This window comes from Agelaius phoeniceus, chromosome 3 (genome assembly GCF_051311805.1).
Source record: "Agelaius phoeniceus isolate bAgePho1 chromosome 3, bAgePho1.hap1, whole genome shotgun sequence".
In the NCBI taxonomy this organism is placed as follows: Eukaryota; Metazoa; Chordata; class Aves; order Passeriformes; family Icteridae; genus Agelaius; species Agelaius phoeniceus.
The window spans coordinates 857,400-877,557 of record NC_135267.1 but is presented as its reverse complement, the minus strand read 5'-3'; the positions used below and the strand labels follow the sequence as shown (position 1 = coordinate 877,557).

Genomic DNA, 20,158 nt, shown 5'->3' with positions numbered 1-20,158 from the left:
CCACTGAGGAGTTAGTTTTGGGAGGACGGGGAGGAGACACTCAGAGGTGAGGGTAGGGGGGACGCTGAGGGGGCGAGGGTCGGGGTGCTGTTGGGGGGATGAGGAGCAAGGGATCCCAGAGAGGATTTCCCGGTGCTGGAGCAGGAGTTGGGGGTGTCCGGGGGTCCTGAAGGGCTCTCCGGGTGCTGTGGCCTTGAGGGCCATGAGGTGTTCCCAGGGACGGGACTGTGACTGGAACAGGAGACCCTCGGGGTAGCTGTGGGGTGGGAGGTGTCCCTACGTGTGTCTGTGCCCCATGTGAGGGGTTTGTCCCCATGGCCTGGGAGTCACCCGGGGGATCCCTGGCAGGTCCCCAAGGTCTGTCCCCCCATGTCTCTCGGGGGTGCCCCCATAGGGGACATTCTGCCCTGCCAGTCCTTGCACAGGGACATATTGTGGGAACCTCTGAGCAGTTCTGGGGGGTTCCTGTGACCTGGCACGGATGGGGGGACACACCCTCCAGTCAGGATGGTCCCTGCACGTGAGCTGAGCCCACAGGGAGAGAGTGTCCTTGTGCCTGACACATGTGCCTGTCCCAGTGCCCCGAGAGCCTGCTTGGAAAGGAGAGAGTGTCCCCATGCCCTTGGCAGTCTGGATCCTGTGGCTGCCCTCCAGGCAGGCAGGTGTATCCATGGGAAGGGGGATCCCTGTAATCCCTGGGACCCTGTAATCCCATTTGCCTGGGGGAGGGTGTCTGCAGGTGCTCTGTGATTCCTCAGCTTGGAGAATTGGTGTTGTTCACACTGGAGAGGAGAAGGCTCCAGGGAGCAGGAGAGGCCCTAAAGGGCCTCCAGGAGAGCTGCAGAGGGACTGGGGACAAGGCCTGCAGGGACAGGAGCCAGGGAATGGCTCCCAGTGCCAGAGGGCAGGGCTGGATGGGATCTTGGGAATGAGGAATTGTGCCCTGGCAGGGTGGGCAGGCCCTGGCACAGGGTGCCCAGCCTGGATCCCTGGCAGTGCCCAAGGCCAGGCTGGACACTGGGGCTGGGAGCAGCCTGGGACAGAGGAAGGTGTCCCTGCCATGGCAGGGCTGGCACTGGGTGAGTTTTAATGTTCCTTCCCACCTAAACCATCCTGGGATTCAGTGATTCCATGATTTTGTGTGGGGCATCTCCCTTGCCAGCTCGGGCAGGGCTGTGGCTCTCTCCTGCCTCTTCACAGAGCTGCCTTGGTGCTTCCTGGCTACCAAGGCAGGGAATCCCCAGGAGCCCTGGGAAAGCCAAAGGGCCTGGCTGGGAAGCTCTGGAAACCTCATATTTGAGCACTGTTGAAGGGCTTCAGAGTCTGGTGTTGATGTTGACCCAAAATCCAGCTGTGTTTCATCTAAACCCAAACCTGGGCTGGGTTCAGAGCTGGACTTAGTGCTCTGAGAGCTCTTTTCCAATGTGAGCAGTTCCATGGTTCTGGGATCCTGGTGAGCAGTTCCATGGTTCTGGGATCCTGGTGAGCAGTCCCATGGCTCTGAGATCCTGGTGAACAGTCCCATGGTTCTGGGATCCTGGTGAGCAGTTCCTTGGCTCTGAGATCCTGGTGAACAGTCCCATGGATCTGGGATCCTGGTGAGCAGTTCCTTGGCTCTGAGATCCTGGTGAACAGTCCCATGGTTCTGGGATCCTGGTGAACAATCCCATGGTTCTGGGATCCTGGTGAACAATCCCATGGTTCTGGGATCCTGGTGAGCAATCCCATGGCTCTGGGATCCTGGTGAACAATCCCATGGTTCTGGGATCCTGGTGAACAATCCCATGGCTCTGGGATCCTGGTGAACAATCCCATGGTTCTGGGATCCTGGTGAGCAATCCCATGGTTCTGGGATCCTGGTGAGCAGTTCCATGGTTCTGAGATCCTGGTGAGCAATCCCATGGCTCTGGGATCCTGGTGAACAATCCCATGGCTCTGGGATCCTGGTGAACAGTCCCATGGTTCTGGGATCCTGGTGAACAATCCCATGGCTCTGGGATCCTGGTGAACAATCCCATGGCTCTGGGATCCTGGTGAACAATCCCATGGTTCTGGGATCCTGGTGAGCAATCCCATGGTTCTGGGATCCTGGTGAGCAGTTCCATGGTTCTGGGATCCTGGTGAGCAGTTCCATGGTTCTGGGATCCTGGTGAGCAATCCCATGGCTCTGAGATCCTGGTGAGCAATCCCATGGCTCTGGGATCCTGGTGAGCAGTTCCATGGCTCTGGGGTCATGATGAACAATCCCATGGCTCTGAGATCCTGGTGAACAGTCCCATGGTTCTGAGATCCTGGTGAACAATCCCATGGTTCTGGGATCCTGGTGAACAATCCCATAGTTCTGAGATCATGGTGAGCAATCCCATGGCTCTGGGATCCTGGTGAGCAATCCCATGGCTCTGGGATCACAGCTGTGTTTCGTGCAGCCTTGGAGCAGGTCTGTGCCTGACAGGGTGCTGCAATCACTGAGGAGGAGACTTGTGGCAACTCCAGGGAGTGCTGAGGCTGCTGCTGTTGAGATTCTTGTTCTAACTGGTAAAGCTCTTCACAACAAACAGCCTGGAGCTGCTGTGAGGACGCTGTCCCTGTTCATAATGAATAAATACCCTCGTTCTGCCTTGCAAAACGTTTAGGAAGAGGATGCAAAGCTCTGGGGGGCAGCCCAAAGGCAGGGAGCAGTCAGGAGCCAGCTGAGCTCCAGGGCTGGCTGTACCTGCTGGGCCACATCCCTGCTGTGCCACCAGGCTCCCAGGGTGGCTTGGGGAGCTCAGTCTGCCAGGAGCTTCCCATCTCACGGGTCACAGCTCCGTGCTCAGGTGGCCTGAGCTTCCTCCTGTCCGTCCTGCTGGGGTTTGGGGTGCTCCAGGACTGGAAAAAGGCTTTTCCCTGAGCCATGGAGGCTGTTCCCAGCTCAAGCCATGTGCCACGTCCCGGTGAGTGGAAGTGCTGGGCAGGGAGGCAGCTGAGGCAGGAACAGGGAGAGGAGAAAGTGGGAAGGAGCAGGCTGGGCTGTGTGGGGTGGCTGTTGTCCATTCTCTGGTGCACCCAGAGTCCTGAGAAGGTGTTGGTGTCCTGGTGCTGGACAGTCTGTGAGCTGAGGAGTGGGACTGGAACTGATTTGCAGGGCTTTAACTCTGGAATGAGTGATGGGACACGGTGGGAGTCTGAGGCTGGGCTTCTGCTTCCTGCAGCATTTGGGAGGAATTTTCTGGCTCCAGGCTTGGCACGTTCCCATTGCAGTGCTGAAGGGATCAACACCTAAACAGATGTGCAGGGACCAGGACAGGGAGCTGCTTTTGCTTCCTGGCAAAAGATGTTTTGCACAAAGTTGCTGGAATTAAAATGAACCACTGTCAGGCTACAGAAACCTCACTCCAGTGTTCACAGCTGGTGCACTGCTGACAGCACCTCTCCCAAAAGAGTTTGTATTCTAGTGGAGTGAGATTTGTGCAGTCATGCCCTTGATTTATTTATTTTCCCTACTTCATCTCTTGTGTTTTGTGAGAATGGAAAGGCAGAGTGGAATTGAGGGCTGAAGGTTTTCATGGAAGGAATCTGTTTGGGAACTGATATGGAAAAGGAAAGCCATGTAAAGAACAAAAAGCATTGAATCCCAGACTGGTTTGGCTGGGAGGGATCTTAAAGCTCATCTTGTTCCACACCCTTGCCATGGGCAGGGACACCTTCCACTATCCCAGCTTGCTGCAAGGGTTGAATTAATTAATTCAGGGAGACAGTTCAGCCCTTGCTTTCTCTTTAAAGAGGCTGCATGGCTTTTATTGGGTTAAAATGCTGCTGTTTAAGGTGCATGGTGTTCTGCTGGGCAGTATCTCTCACCAGAGGAATTGTCAGCCCACACTTGGGTTGTGGGAATTGAATGTTGGTGCTTATTTTCAGGAGTACACAAAGAGTTTAGGGAAGTTATTGTTGGGTGGAGCTATCACATGTGGGTATTAAATATTGCTGAGGAGCTTTGGGGTGGGAACTGGTTCCCTCTTTGTTTATAAAATGCTGCTGTGGGCACATGACACACACCCAGGCACCCCAGAGCTGTTTGCTGGGACAGCCTGACACTGAATTTCCATCCCCACGGCATCACACTGCATATCCTGGGCTCAGGAATGGGAGCAAAGGTCAGTCCCTCCTGCCAGCACCCCAGACAAGGTGGAAAGGAGGCCAAAGTGCAGCCCTGAGCCCGTGTCACGGGGCTGTGGCAGGGGGGGACACCTGTTGGGGAGGCACAGTTTGCAGTTTGTTCTCCTGCTGTTGTGCTGCTCTCCCTGCTTGCTGCTGGGAATGGGAATGTTTCATTTTATCAGTGTTTCATTCCTGAAGGCTTTAGCAGTGTTGAGCAGAGCCCTCCCCTGGCTAACTGGCTGTGGGCTGGCTGGTGGGTAGATCCATGTGGAAGGAACACTTTTACTGGAATTCAGGCTTAAAGCAGCAGCTTTGGCAGGGATTCAGCCTGGATCTGAGTTAGGGGATCCTCAGGGTCAAGATCAAGGTTGCTTGAAGAGGTCGTGGGGCCAAACACAAGTTCTGAGCAGAAAAAGGAGATTTACAAGTCAGAAACTTGGGGGCAGAACTTGTTCATTTGTGGTCTGAGGGATCTGGAAGAAGATGTGTTTGTGTGTGCTTTGTGTGTCATTGGTGGAGCTGGATCCAAGAGCTGGAGAGGGACCCTGGGCAAGGGCCTGGAGGGACAGGACAAGGGAGAATGGTTCTTGAGCTGCAGAGCTGCCTCAGCCCTGGGCATTCCAACAGCACAAGGACCTGGAGCTGCTGGAGGGAGCCCAGAGGAGCCCTGGAGCCAGGCTGGGGGAGCTGGGGGTGCTCACCTGGAGAGGAGAAGGAGCCAGGGAGAGCTCAGAGCCCAAAGGAGCTCCAGGAGAGCTGCAGAGGGACTGGGGACAAGGCCTGCAGGGACAGGAGCCAGGGAATGGCTCCCAGTGCCAGAGGGCAGGGCTGGATGGGATCTTGGCAATGAGGAATTGTGCCCTGGCAGGGTGGGCAGGCCCTGGCACAGGGTGCCCACCCTGGATCCCTGGCAATGCCCAAGGCCAGGCTGGACACTGGGACTTGGAGCCACCTGGGACAGTGGGAGGTGTCCCTGCCCATGGCAGGGGTGGCACTGGCTGGGCTTTAAGATCCCCCCCACCCAAACCAGTCTGTGATTCTGAGTATTTTGTTGATAGATGGAGGCAAGAATAAATATTTTGTGTGGCCCTCCAGTTGTGCCCCTGATATCTGTGTGGTCACCTTGGACTGGCCCCATTTGCTGACACCAGAGTGGGGTTTTACAGAAATACCCTGGCCAGTTGTGTTTGCTTTGCAGGGAATTCACCTTGAAGCTCCCCAAAGTGCAGGAAAGTCCCTGGTTTGGCACAGGAAGAGGTTGGAATGAGGATGATCAAGGCCAAACTCCCTGTGCCACCTGCTCCATCCCCTGCCAGCTGCTTGGGAAGAGAGATTTCATTTTTGCTGCTCTCAGCTGGGCACTGCTGGCACTGCAGAGTGGGATCTGTGCTGGGACTGCTGGACTCTGGTGGGGCACAGATCAGGCTGTGAGGGGAGGGACTGGCTCAGGCCCAGGGTTTCCAAAATCTGTCCTTGGCAGGCCAGGGCAGCTGGGAGAGGCTGAGGCTGCTGAGAATTCCTTTGACACCTGTGACATCTTTTCCTCAGGTTATGCCTGCCGTAACATCTCCACCTCCAGTGCCCTCCAGGGTAAGTGTAAAGCTTTTCTATAAATCCATTTTTTTTTCCCTTCAAATGCCTGGAGCAGGAGCTGAGCCCACCCCTGTGTTTGCTTGCAGACAGAACCCACGTCAGCTGTGATATCAAAGGGGATGTTGCTGTTGTGCGCTTCAACACACCAAATTCCAAGGTACTGAAAATTCCTGTTTAGGCCTAAGAACTTCCCTAACCTGCAGCCTTACAGAGCTGGGAGCAAAGGAGAAGCAGGAAAAGAAGATTTGGGGATTTTGATGAGACATCTGGAGATGCCCCTTGGAGTACTTTGTGTGTGCTAAGCTAATTTGTTTCTTTCCCAGGCACAAGGTCTTGTTAAGTTCTAAATCTTAAGGAAAACTTTTAAAAAACTCAAATCTTGCTTAGTTCTTGTATTCAAGTCAGTTAAAGAATGTCCCTACTTCAGTAATTTGGAATCTATGAGTGCTTTTGATTCTATTATCATAAACACAGGATAAATAGAACCTAATTCTCATTTTTTAGGTCAATACAGCTGCAGTTGTTCAGGTATCAGGAGGCAGGAACTCTGTAAATGACATCTAAGGAATACATCTAAAAATGCATTTTGGAGTCTGATAACCAGTAGTGAATTTCAGGTGTCATCTCACAGGTGGAAATGCTCTTTATGAGCAATGATAGAGCTTGCAATAAAAACCTGATTTTTAAAGCAAAGCAGCTGAGCTGCTCTGATATTATACAAGATACAAAGATTGAACTACTACTGCTATGAAAAATCTTGTATTCATTGTAGCAGACCAGAGGAGGGGTTTTATATATTCCTTTCAGTTGAGGAGCAGCAGCAGTCCCATGTTTGAAATATTCTGTTTTATGTGAGGATTTGGTGGTACCTAAAGAACCCAGGCTGGGTTTGTCCTGCTTTTTGCAGCCTTTCAGTAAAGCTGGAGGGATGTTGTCAGTCTGGTCTGGAGAGGGTGTCCCTGCTCCAGGGGAGTTGATGAGATGACCTTGAGAGGTCCCTTCCATCCTAAACCATTCTGTGATTCTATAATTATTTAACCAAGAAAAAACAAACCAGATTTTATGAACCAGGTTCATAAAATCAATGTTTGGGGCCACAAAACCGCTGTGGGGAAGGTTAAAGAGGAATTCCCCAATGAAAGATGCCCTGCTGCAGGGTTTTATCCAGGAGGGGCTTTTGTGCTAGGGTGTCACTGTCATATTTTTTGAAAAATCTCTTTGCCAAGATTTCTTCTCTTGTGAAGATGAGAAGCCTCAGCTTCTCCTGTATTTGCTGCTCTGGAATGTGGTCTGGAGATTGTTTATCTAAACCTGTGCATTGTTTTAACTTAATGGCCAGTCACAGCCAGCTGTGTTGAGACTCTGAAGAGCCAGTCACAAATTTTAATTATTCATTCTTGATAAGCCTTCTGTCTGTATCCTTCTCTTTTTTTAGCATAGTTTTAGTATAGCGTTCTAGAATAGAATAGAATAGAATAGAATAGAATAATTTATCAGCCTTCTGAGAGCACAGAGTCAGATTCTCCTCTCTCACCTTGTCCTGGAAACCCTCACAAACTCAACACCAGGGCAGGGCTGAGGTACCTTGCAGCAGCTGTGGGCTCCAGGTGAGCTCCTGCTGAGGTGCTGCTGTCTCCAGGTGAACACCCTGTCCAAGCAGCTGAGTGCAGAGTTCACCGACGTCATGAACGAGATCTGGGCCAACGAGGCTGTCAGGAGTGCCGTGCTCATCTCCTCCAAGCCAGGCTCCTTCATTGCTGGAGCGGATCTCAAGTAAGCACAGGGCTCCAGGAGCTGCTGGAGCTGTCCCTGAAACCCAGCAGTTTGTCCCTGACAGCTCCCTGGGGTGAGGCACAGGCTGGGAGTGAAACCCCCATGCTCAGGATTTCAGAGATGGGGTAATGAAGTGAGGATCTCTACCAAGAGGGACATGGTGGGTCCTTAAACCCTCCTGGCTGTGGCACTTGGTCACTCCTTCCTGCAGCCAAGGAAACCCAGCCTGGCTCTGGGCTGGGCATTGTCCTTGGGCACAACAAGAGGGGATAATTCACATGCAGGACTCGTTTGAGCTGGCCTGGAGTGCCTGGCAGCCTTCCAGCCTGGCCCCTGGTTTGGGCAGGGTTTGGCACTCTGCCCTGTGCTGAGCAGCCTCCCAGGCTCCCTGGGTAACTTTTCCAGGCTGTGGGATGATCCTGTGGGTGCCCTCTGGGACCTGGAATGTCATTGGCTCCCACTGCTGACACTGACAGGACAGAAGAATTGCTTAAAGACATTAAAAGCCAAAATGCTCTGAGGAAAGAAGGTAAATTAAGAATAGACCCTCCAAAACCGTGTTACATTTTTGGCTGGCTTTGTCCAGGGACAGAGACTCACTCCCTGTTCAGGAGAGAAGGAGGTGAGCAGAGCAAAGGCCAGGCTGTGGTTAAGAGGTGTCTCCTGGCCTCAGCACCTCCAGCATCCCAAATTCCTCCTGCCTGGCAAAGGCTGAGAGCCTCCAGGAGGATAATTGGCACAGGGAGGCTCTAATTGGCAGGGTGGCATCAGAGCCATCTGCTCCTCTAAGAGTGATTCTGGGCTCTTTCCTCCACCCTTCCTGGCAAGTGCTTTGAGGCTTCCTGCGACCCTTCCTCCTCTCCCAAAGGCTTCCAGAGCCCTGGCACAAGGGATCCCATTCAGTGCCTCAGGAAAGCCCCGTGTCAGCATGCAGGGCCTGACCCTGCTGGGTTCAGTTTGTCTCCCTGTGTTGTCTGATCCAAAACTGGGGCCTAAACAGCTCATGCCTGCCTGTCAGGCACTGGAGATTGTGGGAGAACAGGGACAAACTCACCAAAACCTCTCATTTTCCTGCTGTTTTGTCAGGAAAACTGACAAAAAAATGCTTTTCCCATCCTCATCCACCTCTCTCCTCCCCTCAGCATGCTTGAAGCCTGCAAGACTGCTCAGGAAGTGACTCAGCTCTCTCAGGATGGACAGAAGATGCTGGAGAAGATTGAGCAGTCTCCAAAGCCTGTGGTTGCTGCCATCAGTGGCAGCTGCCTGGGAGGAGGGCTGGAGGTACTGGACAATGCTGGGGCTCACAGCAGGAGTGGGAGCTGACACTGCTGCTCCTCTGGTTTCCCAAATGATGCAGGCAGGACTGGTAGTGTGAGGTGAATTTGGGAGCTGATGAGGGCTCATTACATCATGTAAATGAGTTTGTGGCAAGTTAATGGTTTGCTTGTGCTTCAGGGCTCTGCCGTGCGAGTTCTGCTGCTGCTGCTGCTGCTGTGGAAAGAGAGCAAATCAAATCTGAACCTGTGTGGGCCAGGCTAATATTTAGATGAGTGTCCAAGGGAAAACTGGTTGTTTCCAGCAGGCATTGCATCTGCATCAATGCTGCTGGCAGAGTTCAGCCTGGAAATTGCTGCTTTTCAGATGAAGTGAGCCCTGTATCCCAGCAACTTCCATTCTTTGTGGGGCTGCTGTGAGAGGGGTGAGTGTGGGGACCCAGCCAGGCTCCACCCTGCCTGCAGCTCCACTCCAGCACCTTGGGCTGGATCTTCTGCCTTGTGATCTCCATCCAGGGTTTTGTAAACTGCATGGCTCTGCTAATTCCTGGAGCAGAGTTGTTTCTAAAACAGTGTAATCTTGGAATGGAGTCTCTTCAGTTTGTGCTGATTTCTCAATACTTTTTTTACACCCACTGTGTTGACTCATCTTGGCAGTCCAGGGATGAACCAGGAATCATCTGTAGATGGGACTGTGATCTTAGTGAATTAGTGAATTAATGAAGCCCTTGATGGTCTAGGTGAGATTAAAAATCAGCTTGGGAGTTTGATGTTCATCTCAGCAACCTGGGCTCATTGTGGCTATAAACAGCCACATTTGCTAACCCTTAAAAAACAATTCACTTCTAAGCAAGTATCAAGTGGGAAAGTTTATCCAGGCAATTCTAACTCCAGCCTGAGAACCATGGATCTGTTTTAGAGGAATGAATACAGCTAAAGATAAGCTGAGGATATCTGGGTATCCTGAGCTGATCCCCCAGTGTGGGCAGCAAGAAAGGGGGGATTCTCATGACCTGATGCCACTCCTGCTTGCTGCCATCCCCCCCAAGCCATCAGTGAGCACAGAGGGAATTGGGGCAGGGTGATGAGGACAGCTGAGGCAGTGTGTGGGAGAGAGCTGTGTGATGGGTGCCTGGTTCTTCTGTTGTCTTCCACAGGGAAACCTTTCCTTGTCTCTTCCATTTTAAGGTTGCCATTGCCTGTCACTACAGAGTAGCAACAAAGGACAGGAAAACAGTCTTGGGAACACCTGAAGTGTTGCTGGGTCTCCTGCCAGGAGCAGGGGGTACTCAGAGGCTGCCAAAGATGGTGAGTAAGAGGAAAACTTAACCCCATAGCCCTTTCTGCCTGGCAAACTCCCACTCTGAAATCTTCTTTTTGCCCTTTCTAGGTGGGACTTCCTGCTGCCTTTGACATGATGCTGACTGGGAGGAACATCCGTGCAGACAGAGCCAAGAAGATGGGGCTGGTTGACCAGCTGGTGGAACCACTAGGTCAGACACAGTGTCCCTCAGTTCCTTGATGTGCTGCTGCCTGTCAGGGAACCTCTCCCCTCACCAAAATACATGGAGAGGTTTTGTCCTGCTCTGCAAGGGAGCAGAAATCCCTGTTCCAACCTTACAGGCACAGGGACCTTGAAATGTGAGGCTGCTGCAGAAGCTGAGTGAACAGGAGAGGTCAGCAGGGAGGGCAGGCCTGCTGGCTCTCCTCCTTCAGCTAATTATCCAGATAAGAGCCCACATTACTCATTTATCATGTCAGAGGACAGATTGCAGCCCCTAATGGAAGGACAGTAGATGAGTGATGGCTGTGTTTCTGCAGCCTGCAGATGGTAATCCCTGACAGGAGCTGCAGCAGGCAGCCCCATGGCTTAGGCACTCACAATTGCCAGCTGGCTGTCAGCTGGTGGGAGAAATTCCCTCCAAACTGCAGGATTCCAAGTGTTGCTGAATCATGTCTTGCTCCCAAAGTTCTTTCAATAGGGCAGCTTTCTTGGAAGGTGCCTAAATAGAGGAGTTTGAGGACTAAACCCTCCAGAGCCTCCTAAGAGGAGCCATCAGCCCCTCTCAGGAGTTAGAATGGAGGCCACTGCTCCAGCTGGCACTGCCATGGAGCTGGAGGGTGCTGAGCATGGTTTCCTCAGGCACAGCATAGCCCGAACACTCTGGTGGTGCTGAAGAAAATAAAATGAATTAAAAGCTGCTGCTGCCCACCCTGAGCAGTGCCAGGGAAGCCCTGGTGTCCATGCTATCCCACAGGCCAGTGCTCAGCTGGATCATGGGATGGCCTGGCTTGGAAGGGACCTAAAAGCTCATCCATGGCAGGGGCAGGGACACCTCCCACAGTCCCAGGGTGTGCCAGTGTCCAGCCTGGCCTTGGGCACTGCCAGGGATCCAGGCTGGGCACCCTGTGCCAGGGCCTGCCCACCCTGCCAGGGCACAATTCCCAATTCCCAAGATCCCATCCAGCCCTGCCCTCTGGCACTGGGAGCCATTCCCTGGCTCCTGTCCCTCCAGGCCTTGTCCCCAGTCCCTCTGCAGCTCTCCTGGAGCCCCTTCAGGCCCTGGCAGTGGCTCCAGGCTCTGCCCAGAGCTCAGTTTTTCCCTTTCACCCCCCAGATCTGCACCCCCCAGGATTTGTGTGCTGAGAATCAGAAGCCCAGGCCGGAGCCATGGCAGGCAGCAGCACCTTGGGATGCCAGGATCCCAACTGGGTTGGGTGGGAAGGGAGCTCAGAGCCCCCCCAGTGCCAGCCCTGCCATGGCAGGGACAGCTCCCAGTGTGCCAGGGTGTGCCAGTGTCCAGCCTGGCCTTGGGCACTGCCAGGGATCCAGGCTGGGCACCCTGTGCCAGGGCCTGCCCACCCTGCCAGGGCACAATTCCCCATTCCCAATTTCCCATCCAGCCCTGCCCTGTGGCACTGGGAGCCATTCCCTGGCTCCTGTCCCTGCAGGCCTTGTCCCCAGTCCCTCTCCATCCTTCCTGCCAGCTCCTCCAGGTGCTGCAAGGCTGCAGTTGGGTCACCCCAGAGCTTTCCCTTCTCCAGGCTGAGCAATCCCAATTCTCCCAGCCTTTCCTACAGCAGAGCTGCTCCATCCCCCTGATCACCTTGGGGCCTCCTCTGGGCTCTCTCCAGCAGCCCCAGGTCCCTGTGCTGCTGCCCAGGGCTGGGGCAGCTCTGCAGGTGGGCTCTCACCTGGGCACAGGGGTCACAGGGGTAGAATCCCCCCTTTCCTGCTGCCCACACTGGGGGATCAGCCCAGGATACCCAGATATCCTCAGCTCATCTTTAGCTGTATTCATTCCTCTAAAACAGATCCATGGTTCTCAGGCTGGAGTTAGAATTGCCTGGATAAACTTTCCCCCTTGATACTTGCTTAGATGTGAATTAGTTTTTTAAGAGCTAGGAAATGTGGCTGTTTATAGCCACAATGAGCCCAGTTTGCTAAAAGGAAACGTGAGCTTTCTGAGGAGCTGCTAGGAATCCTAGCTCAGCCCAGAGGAGCACGTAGGAGGAACACAGAAATACAAATTACATGCAAACATGGGATGTGTTCCTTGTTATCCAAACAGCAGCCAGTGCCAGGAGGGCTCCTGTTCACTCTGTCTCTGGGGAAAGCAGCTCTACCTGGGGTGATGTTTAACTGATGACAGAAAGCTTGCAGGGAGACACACACCATCAATCAGGAGGCAGTTTCAGGGCATGCAATCAGTTCTCCTTCAGCAGGGAGCTCTGCAGCAGTCCCTGAAACCAATTCTGGCATGTGCCATTTATAAAAGAAAGCAGATAGGAGTGCACAGCTCAGAGCTCCTGGGTTAGGATACAGCAAAACACTGGGAATTAACTGCAGGTAAAGCAAACCCACAGATGTGGGGTCAGCCACTCAGTGTGAATGCTTCTCACAGCTCAGACTTTAGAAAAACAGCAATTTTCTTCAGCTGGAGTATCAGAATCCAGCTCTTGTTAATGTATCCAAGCTACTGGAAATCAGGGATTGACATCTTTGTAGCACATCAAGTTATAAAGCTGAAGGTCTCAGCCTGGAATGGTGAAAAGAGAATTTGGAAGCTGGTGAAGTCTGAGCTCTGAACTCCCAAATGCTCTTGGGTTTCCAGTGAATTCTCTAAAACCCCCTGGGCATTGCTGAAATGTAGATTATGCAGCAGCTCTGAGCTAGATTTTGTCTGCTGCCTGTAAAATCAATTGTGTTTTGTTTGGCCTGTTTTTCCTTGGACTGGCTCTGACATTCTGCCAGGCAGGAGGGAAACTTCCACAGGGAGCTTCCCTGAGCTGTCAGAGTGTTTGTGCTGCTTTATCTCCTCCTTGCTGAGAGGCTCCCTGAGCAGGGAGCAGCTTCTGGGGTCTGCTGGGTGAAAACCCTTAAATTGTTACACAGAGAGGTGAAACAAAGAGGCCACAGAGCTGCTCCAAGGGCTGGAGCCCCTCTGCTCTGCAGCCAGGCTGGGGGAGCTGGGAGTGCACATCTGGAGAGGAGAAGGAGCCAGGGAGAGCTCAGAGCCCCTGGCAGGGCCTGAAGGGGCTCCAGGAGAGCTGCAGAGGGACTGGGGACAAGGCCTGCAGGGACAGGAGCCAGGGAATGGCTCCCAGTGCCAGAGGGCAGGGCTGGATGGGAAATTGGGAATTGGGAATTGTGCCCTGGGAGGGTGGGCAGGCCCTGGCACAGGGTGCCCAGCCTGGATCCCTGGCAGTGCCCAAGGCCAGGCTGGACAGAGCTGGGAGCAGCCTGGGACAATGGGAGGTGTCCCTGCCATGGCAGGGGGAGGATTGTATGACCTTTAACATCCCCTTCCCAAACAAACAATTCTGAGTTTCTGTGATTAAAACCTTACAACTGAGGACTTCAGCCTTTTGTGGAGGAGGAGAATAGTGGGAGATGAAACAGGAGGGAGTTTCTGATTTTGGTTTTTACCTGTCTCCTCTGTTCAGGGTGTCTGTGGGGTGTTTCCTTAGGTCTGAGGGCTCTGCAGTATCTGGGTGTGTTTGGAGCAGTTTGGGTGAAGGTGAATGGCCCTGCCCAGCTGCAGGGTTGTAATTTCCCCAGGTTTGTTCAGCCCAAAGTTGCACATTTAGCTCCAGGGTCTGCTTGGTGACTCTGTGCAGCTTCACCAGGCACTACTCTGTCATTAATGACTCAGAGTTTGCCTCTGGCAGCATCTCCCAGCTGCCTGATCAGCCCTGGCCTGTGTCCTCCTGTCCTGATGATACAATTGTCTGGAAATGAGGACTCCTGTGCTTGGAAAATGTGCAAGCCACCCTCAGAAGCTGCTAAAACTGGTTTTGTGGTGGCTTGCTTCATTGTGGGATGGCTTTAAGTTGGGCCGGGTGTTACAGTAGCTAAAGCAGGAGGGAGGTTTCATGCACTGAGTTCAAAGGTTGGGGTTGGTTGGACATTGGCTCCAGTACAGAGATTTCCAGGGACTCAGCACTCCCAAAATGCTGGCTGTGTGTTTAACAGCTCAGTGTTGGCACAGCCTGGTGGGACACACACACAGAGGAGAGGGAGGGGAGGCAGAACACCTCAGCTCCCTCGGGATTCTGGGTGCCTGCAGTTATGTCGAGTGCAAGGTTTGAGGAATAAAGGGCACAGGTGGCAAGAAGATGGTCAGGAGCTGAGGACACCTGCAGAGAGGTCATGGAGAGAGTGTCCTGAAGGTCCCTGAGCCTGATCTGACTGCAGAGTTGGATGTAACTTGGCCCTGAGCCTGCTCACTGTTGGTCATAACCCAGAAAAACCAAACAGGAGCAGGGAATGGAGTGGGAGCAGTCCAAAGGCCCATCATGTTTTGTCTGCTCCTGGTTTCCCTGCACCCAAAGGCCATCATCACATTCTGTCTGCTCCTGGTTTCCCTGCACCCAAAGGCCATCATCACATTCTGTCTGCTCCTGGTTTCCCTGCATCCAAAGGCCCATCATCACATTCTGTCTGCTCCTGGTTTCCCTGCACCCAAAGGCCCATCATCACCTTGTGTCTGCTCCTGGTTTCCCTGCACCCAAAGGCCATCATCACCTTGTGTCTGCTCCTGGTTTCCCTAGATCCAAAGGCCCATCATCACCTTGTGTCTGCTCCTGGTTTCCCTAGATCCAAAGGCCCATCATCTCATTCTGTCTGCTCCTGGTTTCCCTAGATCCAAAGGCCATCATCACATTCTGTCTGCTCCTGGTTTCCCTGCATCCAAAGACCCATCACATTCTGTCTGCTCCTGGTTTCCCTAGATCCAAAGACCCCTCACATTTTGTCTGCTCCTGGTTTCCCTGCATCCAAAGACCCATCACCTTGTGTCTGCTCCTGGTTTCCCTGCACCCAAAGACCCATCACATTCTGTCTGCTCCTGGTTTCCCTGCACCCAAAGGCCCATCATCACCTTGTGTCTGCTCCTGGTTTCCCTAGATCCAAAGGCCCATCATCACCTTGTGTCTGCTCCTGGTTTCCCTAGATCCAAAGGCCCATCATCACCTTGTGTCTGCTCCTGGTTTCCCTGCACCCAAAGGCCCATCATCACCTTGTGTCTGCTCCTGGTTTCCCTAGATCCAAAGGCCCATCATCACATTCTGTCTGCTCCTGGTTTCCCTAGATCCAGAGGCCCATCATCACCTTGTGTCTGCTCCTGGTTTCCCTAGATCCAAAGGCCCATCATCACATTCTGTCTGCTCCTGGTTTCCCTGCACCCAAAGGCCCATCATCACATTCTGTCTGCTCCTGGTTTCCCTGCACCCAAAGGCCCATCATCACCTTGTGTCTGCTCCTGGTTTCCCTGCATCCTCATCCCTCAGGGGTAACCTGTGCTGTGTTCTCTGCTCTCCCCAGGGCCAGGACTGAAGACTCCTGAAGCAAGAACAATCGAGTACCTGGAGGAGGTGGCCATTGGCTTTGCCAGGGGTCTGGCCAACAAGACTGTGTCTGCCAAGAGATCCAGAGGGCTCATGCAGAGTAAGTCAGCATGGAGAAATCCCAGGGGACAGCAGTGAGTGTAATCCAGCTTGGTTTCTCCAGGATGTGTTTGTGCTCCTACTTCATTCCATTTCAAAAGCAAGTTCTTTCACATTGGAGTCATCTCTTGAGCAATATGGGGTGATAGAGAAAACATTGCCCTGCAGATCTGGGCTTTGGCAGAGCTGGATGTGGTGGCTCCTGAGCTTGCTGGAAGGGAGGCAGGTCCTAAGGAGTGAGAGGCAGCAGATACCTCCAGGGACTGTCCATCTGCAAGGTTCTGGTGGCAAGTTCTGCACCAAGCTGGTGAGCTCAGGTGGGAAGAGGTACATGGGACTGCTCCATGCTGATCCTCAACAGCACAGCCCAGGAATGGGGACATCTGTGGGAATTCTGCCCCACAGGGCTCAGGGTGTCACCAGTTGTGTTAGGAGGACACTTCAGCCCTCCATGAGACATTTCCATGGAATAATCCATGGAGACCCTGTGAGCAGCCTCTGCTGCCTGTGCCTGGGTTTCAGGTGCATGTTTCTAGTGCAGATACTCACATTTGTATTTCTTTACCATCCTGGCAGGCACAGCACTGTGCTGACCCCTGTTCTGTCCCACCTTGCAGGGCTAACAGACTATGCCATGGCTCTGCCCTTCGTCAGGCAGCAAGTTTACAAGACAGTGGAGAGCAAAGTCCAAAAGCAAACCAAAGGGCTCTACCCTGCTCCTCTGAAGATCATCGAGGTAACTCCCCTGCCAGGTGGGAGGAGCTGCAGGGCAGGTGGATCTGTGGGAAAACGTGGGACAGGCAGAGGGAAGGGGATCCTTCCTCTGAGTCAAGCCAACATCCTGATCCTCATGGGGATCAGTCCTGAGGGGTGCTGGCTGTGGGGCAGAACTCAGAATCACTGCTCCAAATATGAGCACCAGTTCATGGCTGCTGGTACCAGTGAGGGGGAGAGCAGGAATCCCAGCTGGGGGAAGGCTTAGCTGGAATATTTTGTCCATGAGACTTTCAGCTGCAGTTTTCCCAGGTTTTCTATAGTCTCTGAAGAGTTCAGAAGACCTGTTTGACACCATAAAAATAGAAATTGCTATAATTTTCACAGTACTAACTACATATTAGTATACATAAAGTATTCACTGTAATACTTTAGCTTTTTAACTTTATAATTAATACTTTATCACATAAAATACTAACTTTATTAGTCCCTTCTGTTACACACAGTTCCTGTTACACTCTGTGAATAAATCCTTATTGTAAAATGACTTTTCAATACTGAAGTTGATGCCAAAACTTCTCTAAAACCTGTGAAGGATTTGGAGAGCAGTGACATTACAGAAACACAGCTCCTAAAACCACAGGGAATGGCTGAAAACGACCCTGGTGGTTAAATCCTCACCTGTCCTGTGCTAGAAGGACAGGGTGACACAGACCAGCAGGGACAGGACTCAGGGAGTCTGAAATGTACCTTGAATTTTGGGAAAGGGTCACTGGAGACAACAGGGAATCCTGTTAAATTGTGTGTTTGCAGCATGACCAAACTGTGCTGTGTCTTTTCTGCTTTTGGATTAGGTTGTAAAAACTGGTCTGGATCAGGGGAGAGATGCTGGATACCTCATTGAAGCCCAGGTAAGGAGGGGAGATCCTGGCAGGGATCAGGTCCTGCTGTGATGCCTTAAGGAGCTGGAACAGAGGCTAAACAGAGTAAAGAGGAATAAAGTGAATATTTATTGAAGTGACTTCAAAGGCTACACCCTGGCAGTACCCAGATGGCTCCAAGGTGGAAGCAAAAGAGGACTTGGTCAGGAGATCTCACACTTTTATAGTTTTAGGCCATTTGCATATAAGAGTTAACTGTCCAATTAATAGCTTCAAATGATGAAGTTTCATCCTCCTTGCTTGCTTGCCTGCCCTCCTCTTTTCATGTTGTTTATGCTTTGGGCCTGAAGTTTGAAAGGTTGTCCTTGCGTCTCCAGCTAGAACAGAATTGTTTTGTCTCCACCACCCTGTAAAAAGATCCCAGTGACATTTAATACAAAGCTAAAAGCTGCACACCAAAACAGAACAGAAAAACTTAAACCCCAAGGTATCAGGTGTGTTCAGGGGATCTGTGTTTACCCCACCAAGGGTTCATCTGTGTTTACCCCACCTGCTGCTTATCCCATCCCACCCCCTGCCATGGGCAGGACACCTTCCCCTGCCCCAGGCTGCTCCAAGCCCCCTCCAGCCTGACCTTGGGCACTTGCAGGGATGGGGGAGCCTCAACACAAAGCACCCACAGGCAGGGCCAGGGTGGCTGAGAGATGCTGCTCCTCCTGGAAGGGCAGAGCTGAGGTTCCACACCCCCCTCTAGGAGCTGGCTGCAGATGTTTCATCTCTCACTCATCTCACCATGCTGGCCTCATGTCCTAAACACCATCCAGAACTGCTGGAGCTTTGCTGGGACACAGGGAAAACTGGAATAGAGTTTAGCTGAGGGTGTAGGACTGACTGTGGTGGGCAGATCCAGGGCTGGAGCAGGCAAGTGTCCTCCCCAGCAGGGAGGACCTGCTTTATCCCATTTCTCCCCCCCACACACAGTCTTTGTTTCCCTCAACCACCCTCATCCCTCCACTTCTCTGCCATAATAAACAACCTCTCCCTAATTATTTTTTCCTCCCTGGTCCTTCTTTTGCCACACTTGTGCTCAGATTTGTTATTTCTGGTGCCACAGAGGCAATTCTGGCTGTGCACAGAGTCACAGGTGGGCTTAGCTGGGCACTGCCAGCTCTGCAAGATTGAATCCCCAACAGCCCCACATGTCCCACATCTGATTATCTCTGTATTTGGGTCATTCCCAAGGTTCTTGTCCCTTAAATGCTGCTGAAATCCATCCACCTCCCACTTCCCTGTGCTTTGTAACTCCTCTTGCTGTTTTCTGGTGCCAGGGCCTGGTCTGAGCTGTAGCTGTCACCTTAGCAGTGCCCCATCCCTGCTGGTTGTGCATTCCAGCCACGTTTGGGCTGGTGCTGAATAAAAGCCTTGGGATACTCTGTTCCTTACAGCAAAGAATGAATAGGTTTTTTTTTTTCCCAGAACAGCAGCAGGATGGAGATCTTCCCAGAACCCCTGAAGAATAATAAGTGTCAGTGTTGTGGCTTTTTTACTGTCTCACCCTCTCCCCCAGGACAGGAGTTTGCAGATTCTCTTCTAGGCTTTGTTTTGGGTATTTTTAACTGGCAGGACAGTGGTGAAGGAAGGTGCAGCCTGCTCCAAACCTCATTCCCTGCTTTTTCTTAGCAGGCTTGGCTCAGACAACTTTTGTTTTGTGTGTGCATATGCTTTGTGTTCCTCAGAACATTCCTGCTGAGTGCTGGGAGGTTATGCAGGCCTTAGATTTTGTTGCCTGTGATCCTCTGAAAATAGGATCAGGCTGCTGCTGTCAGAGAGAGCTGACCTGTTTGTAAGGAGTTTTGTCAAAGCCTGAGGACAGGGTGCTTCCACCTGGATCTGTGGGAACAGGGGCCCCAATTAATGTGGGATGTATGTGGGGAAGGAAGGGTCTCATGTCAGGGGAGTCCAGTCCTGTCACTGAGGAACTGAAATCATCAAATCCCAGGATGGATTGAGTGGGAAGGGACCTTAAAGCCCATCCAGTGCCAGCCCTGCCATGGCAGGGACACCTCCCACTGTCCCAGGTGGCTCCAAGTCCCAGTGTCCAGCCTGGCCTTGGGCACTGCCAGGGATCCAGGCTGGGCACCCTGTGCCAGGGCCTGCCCACCCTGCCAGGGCACAATTCCTCATTCCCAAGATCCCATCCAGCCCTGCCCTGTGGCACTGGGAGCCGTTCCCTGGCTCCTGTCCCTCCAGGCCTTGTCCTCAGTCCCTCTGCAGCTCTCCTGGAGCCCCTTTAGGCTCTGAGCTCTCCCTGGCTCCTTCTCCTCTCCAGGTGAGCACTCCCAGCTCTCCCAGCCTGGCTCCAGCCCTGGAGCATCTCCATGGCCTCCTCTGGGCTCTGTGCAGCAGCCCCATGTCCCTGTGCTGTTGGGGAGGAGGAGGAGGTTGTGCAGGGTGGGCTGTGCTGAGCTCAGCAGGTTCCTCTCCTCAGAGGTGACCTGGGCCCTTGTCCCTTTTCTTGCAGGTTGCTCACCTGTGCAGTCACACAGTGCCTGTCTCCCCCTTGCCATGTTTTTGTGTGCTGGCACTGAGGGAGCTGTTTCATGCCAACACCTCCTCTTCCCTCTTGCCTTTCTTCCAGAGCTTTGGCCAACTTGCAGTGACCAAGGAATCCAAGGCACTGATGGGGCTCTACCACGGGCAGGTGCACTGCAAGAAGAACAAGTTTGGGCACCCTCAGAGAGAGGTCAAGTAAGTGCCAGTGTGGGATGCCTGAAGGAGCAGTTGGGGATCTCTGAAAGGCTCCTTTAAGGGACTGAGTGAGCTGCAGAGCTGTGATCA

At 52.8% G+C, this 20,158-nt stretch overlaps 1 protein-coding gene across 1 annotated transcript in view; it reads left to right on the top strand.

Annotated features, from left to right (window-relative positions):
• HADHA (hydroxyacyl-CoA dehydrogenase trifunctional multienzyme complex subunit alpha) overlaps nt 1-20,158 on the top strand; it is a 29,820-nt gene that overhangs the window by 373 nt on the left and 9,289 nt on the right. The window contains exons 2-11 of the mRNA XM_054652991.2: nt 5,686-5,727; nt 5,817-5,887; nt 7,370-7,503; nt 8,646-8,784; nt 9,966-10,085; nt 10,168-10,270; nt 15,604-15,726; nt 16,343-16,461; nt 17,294-17,350; nt 19,959-20,068. Coding sequence (XP_054508966.1) covers nt 5,686-5,727; nt 5,817-5,887; nt 7,370-7,503; nt 8,646-8,784; nt 9,966-10,085; nt 10,168-10,270; nt 15,604-15,726; nt 16,343-16,461; nt 17,294-17,350; nt 19,959-20,068 — 1,018 coding nt within the window. The remainder of the gene's footprint in view (nt 1-5,685; nt 5,728-5,816; nt 5,888-7,369; nt 7,504-8,645; nt 8,785-9,965; nt 10,086-10,167; nt 10,271-15,603; nt 15,727-16,342; nt 16,462-17,293; nt 17,351-19,958; nt 20,069-20,158) is intronic.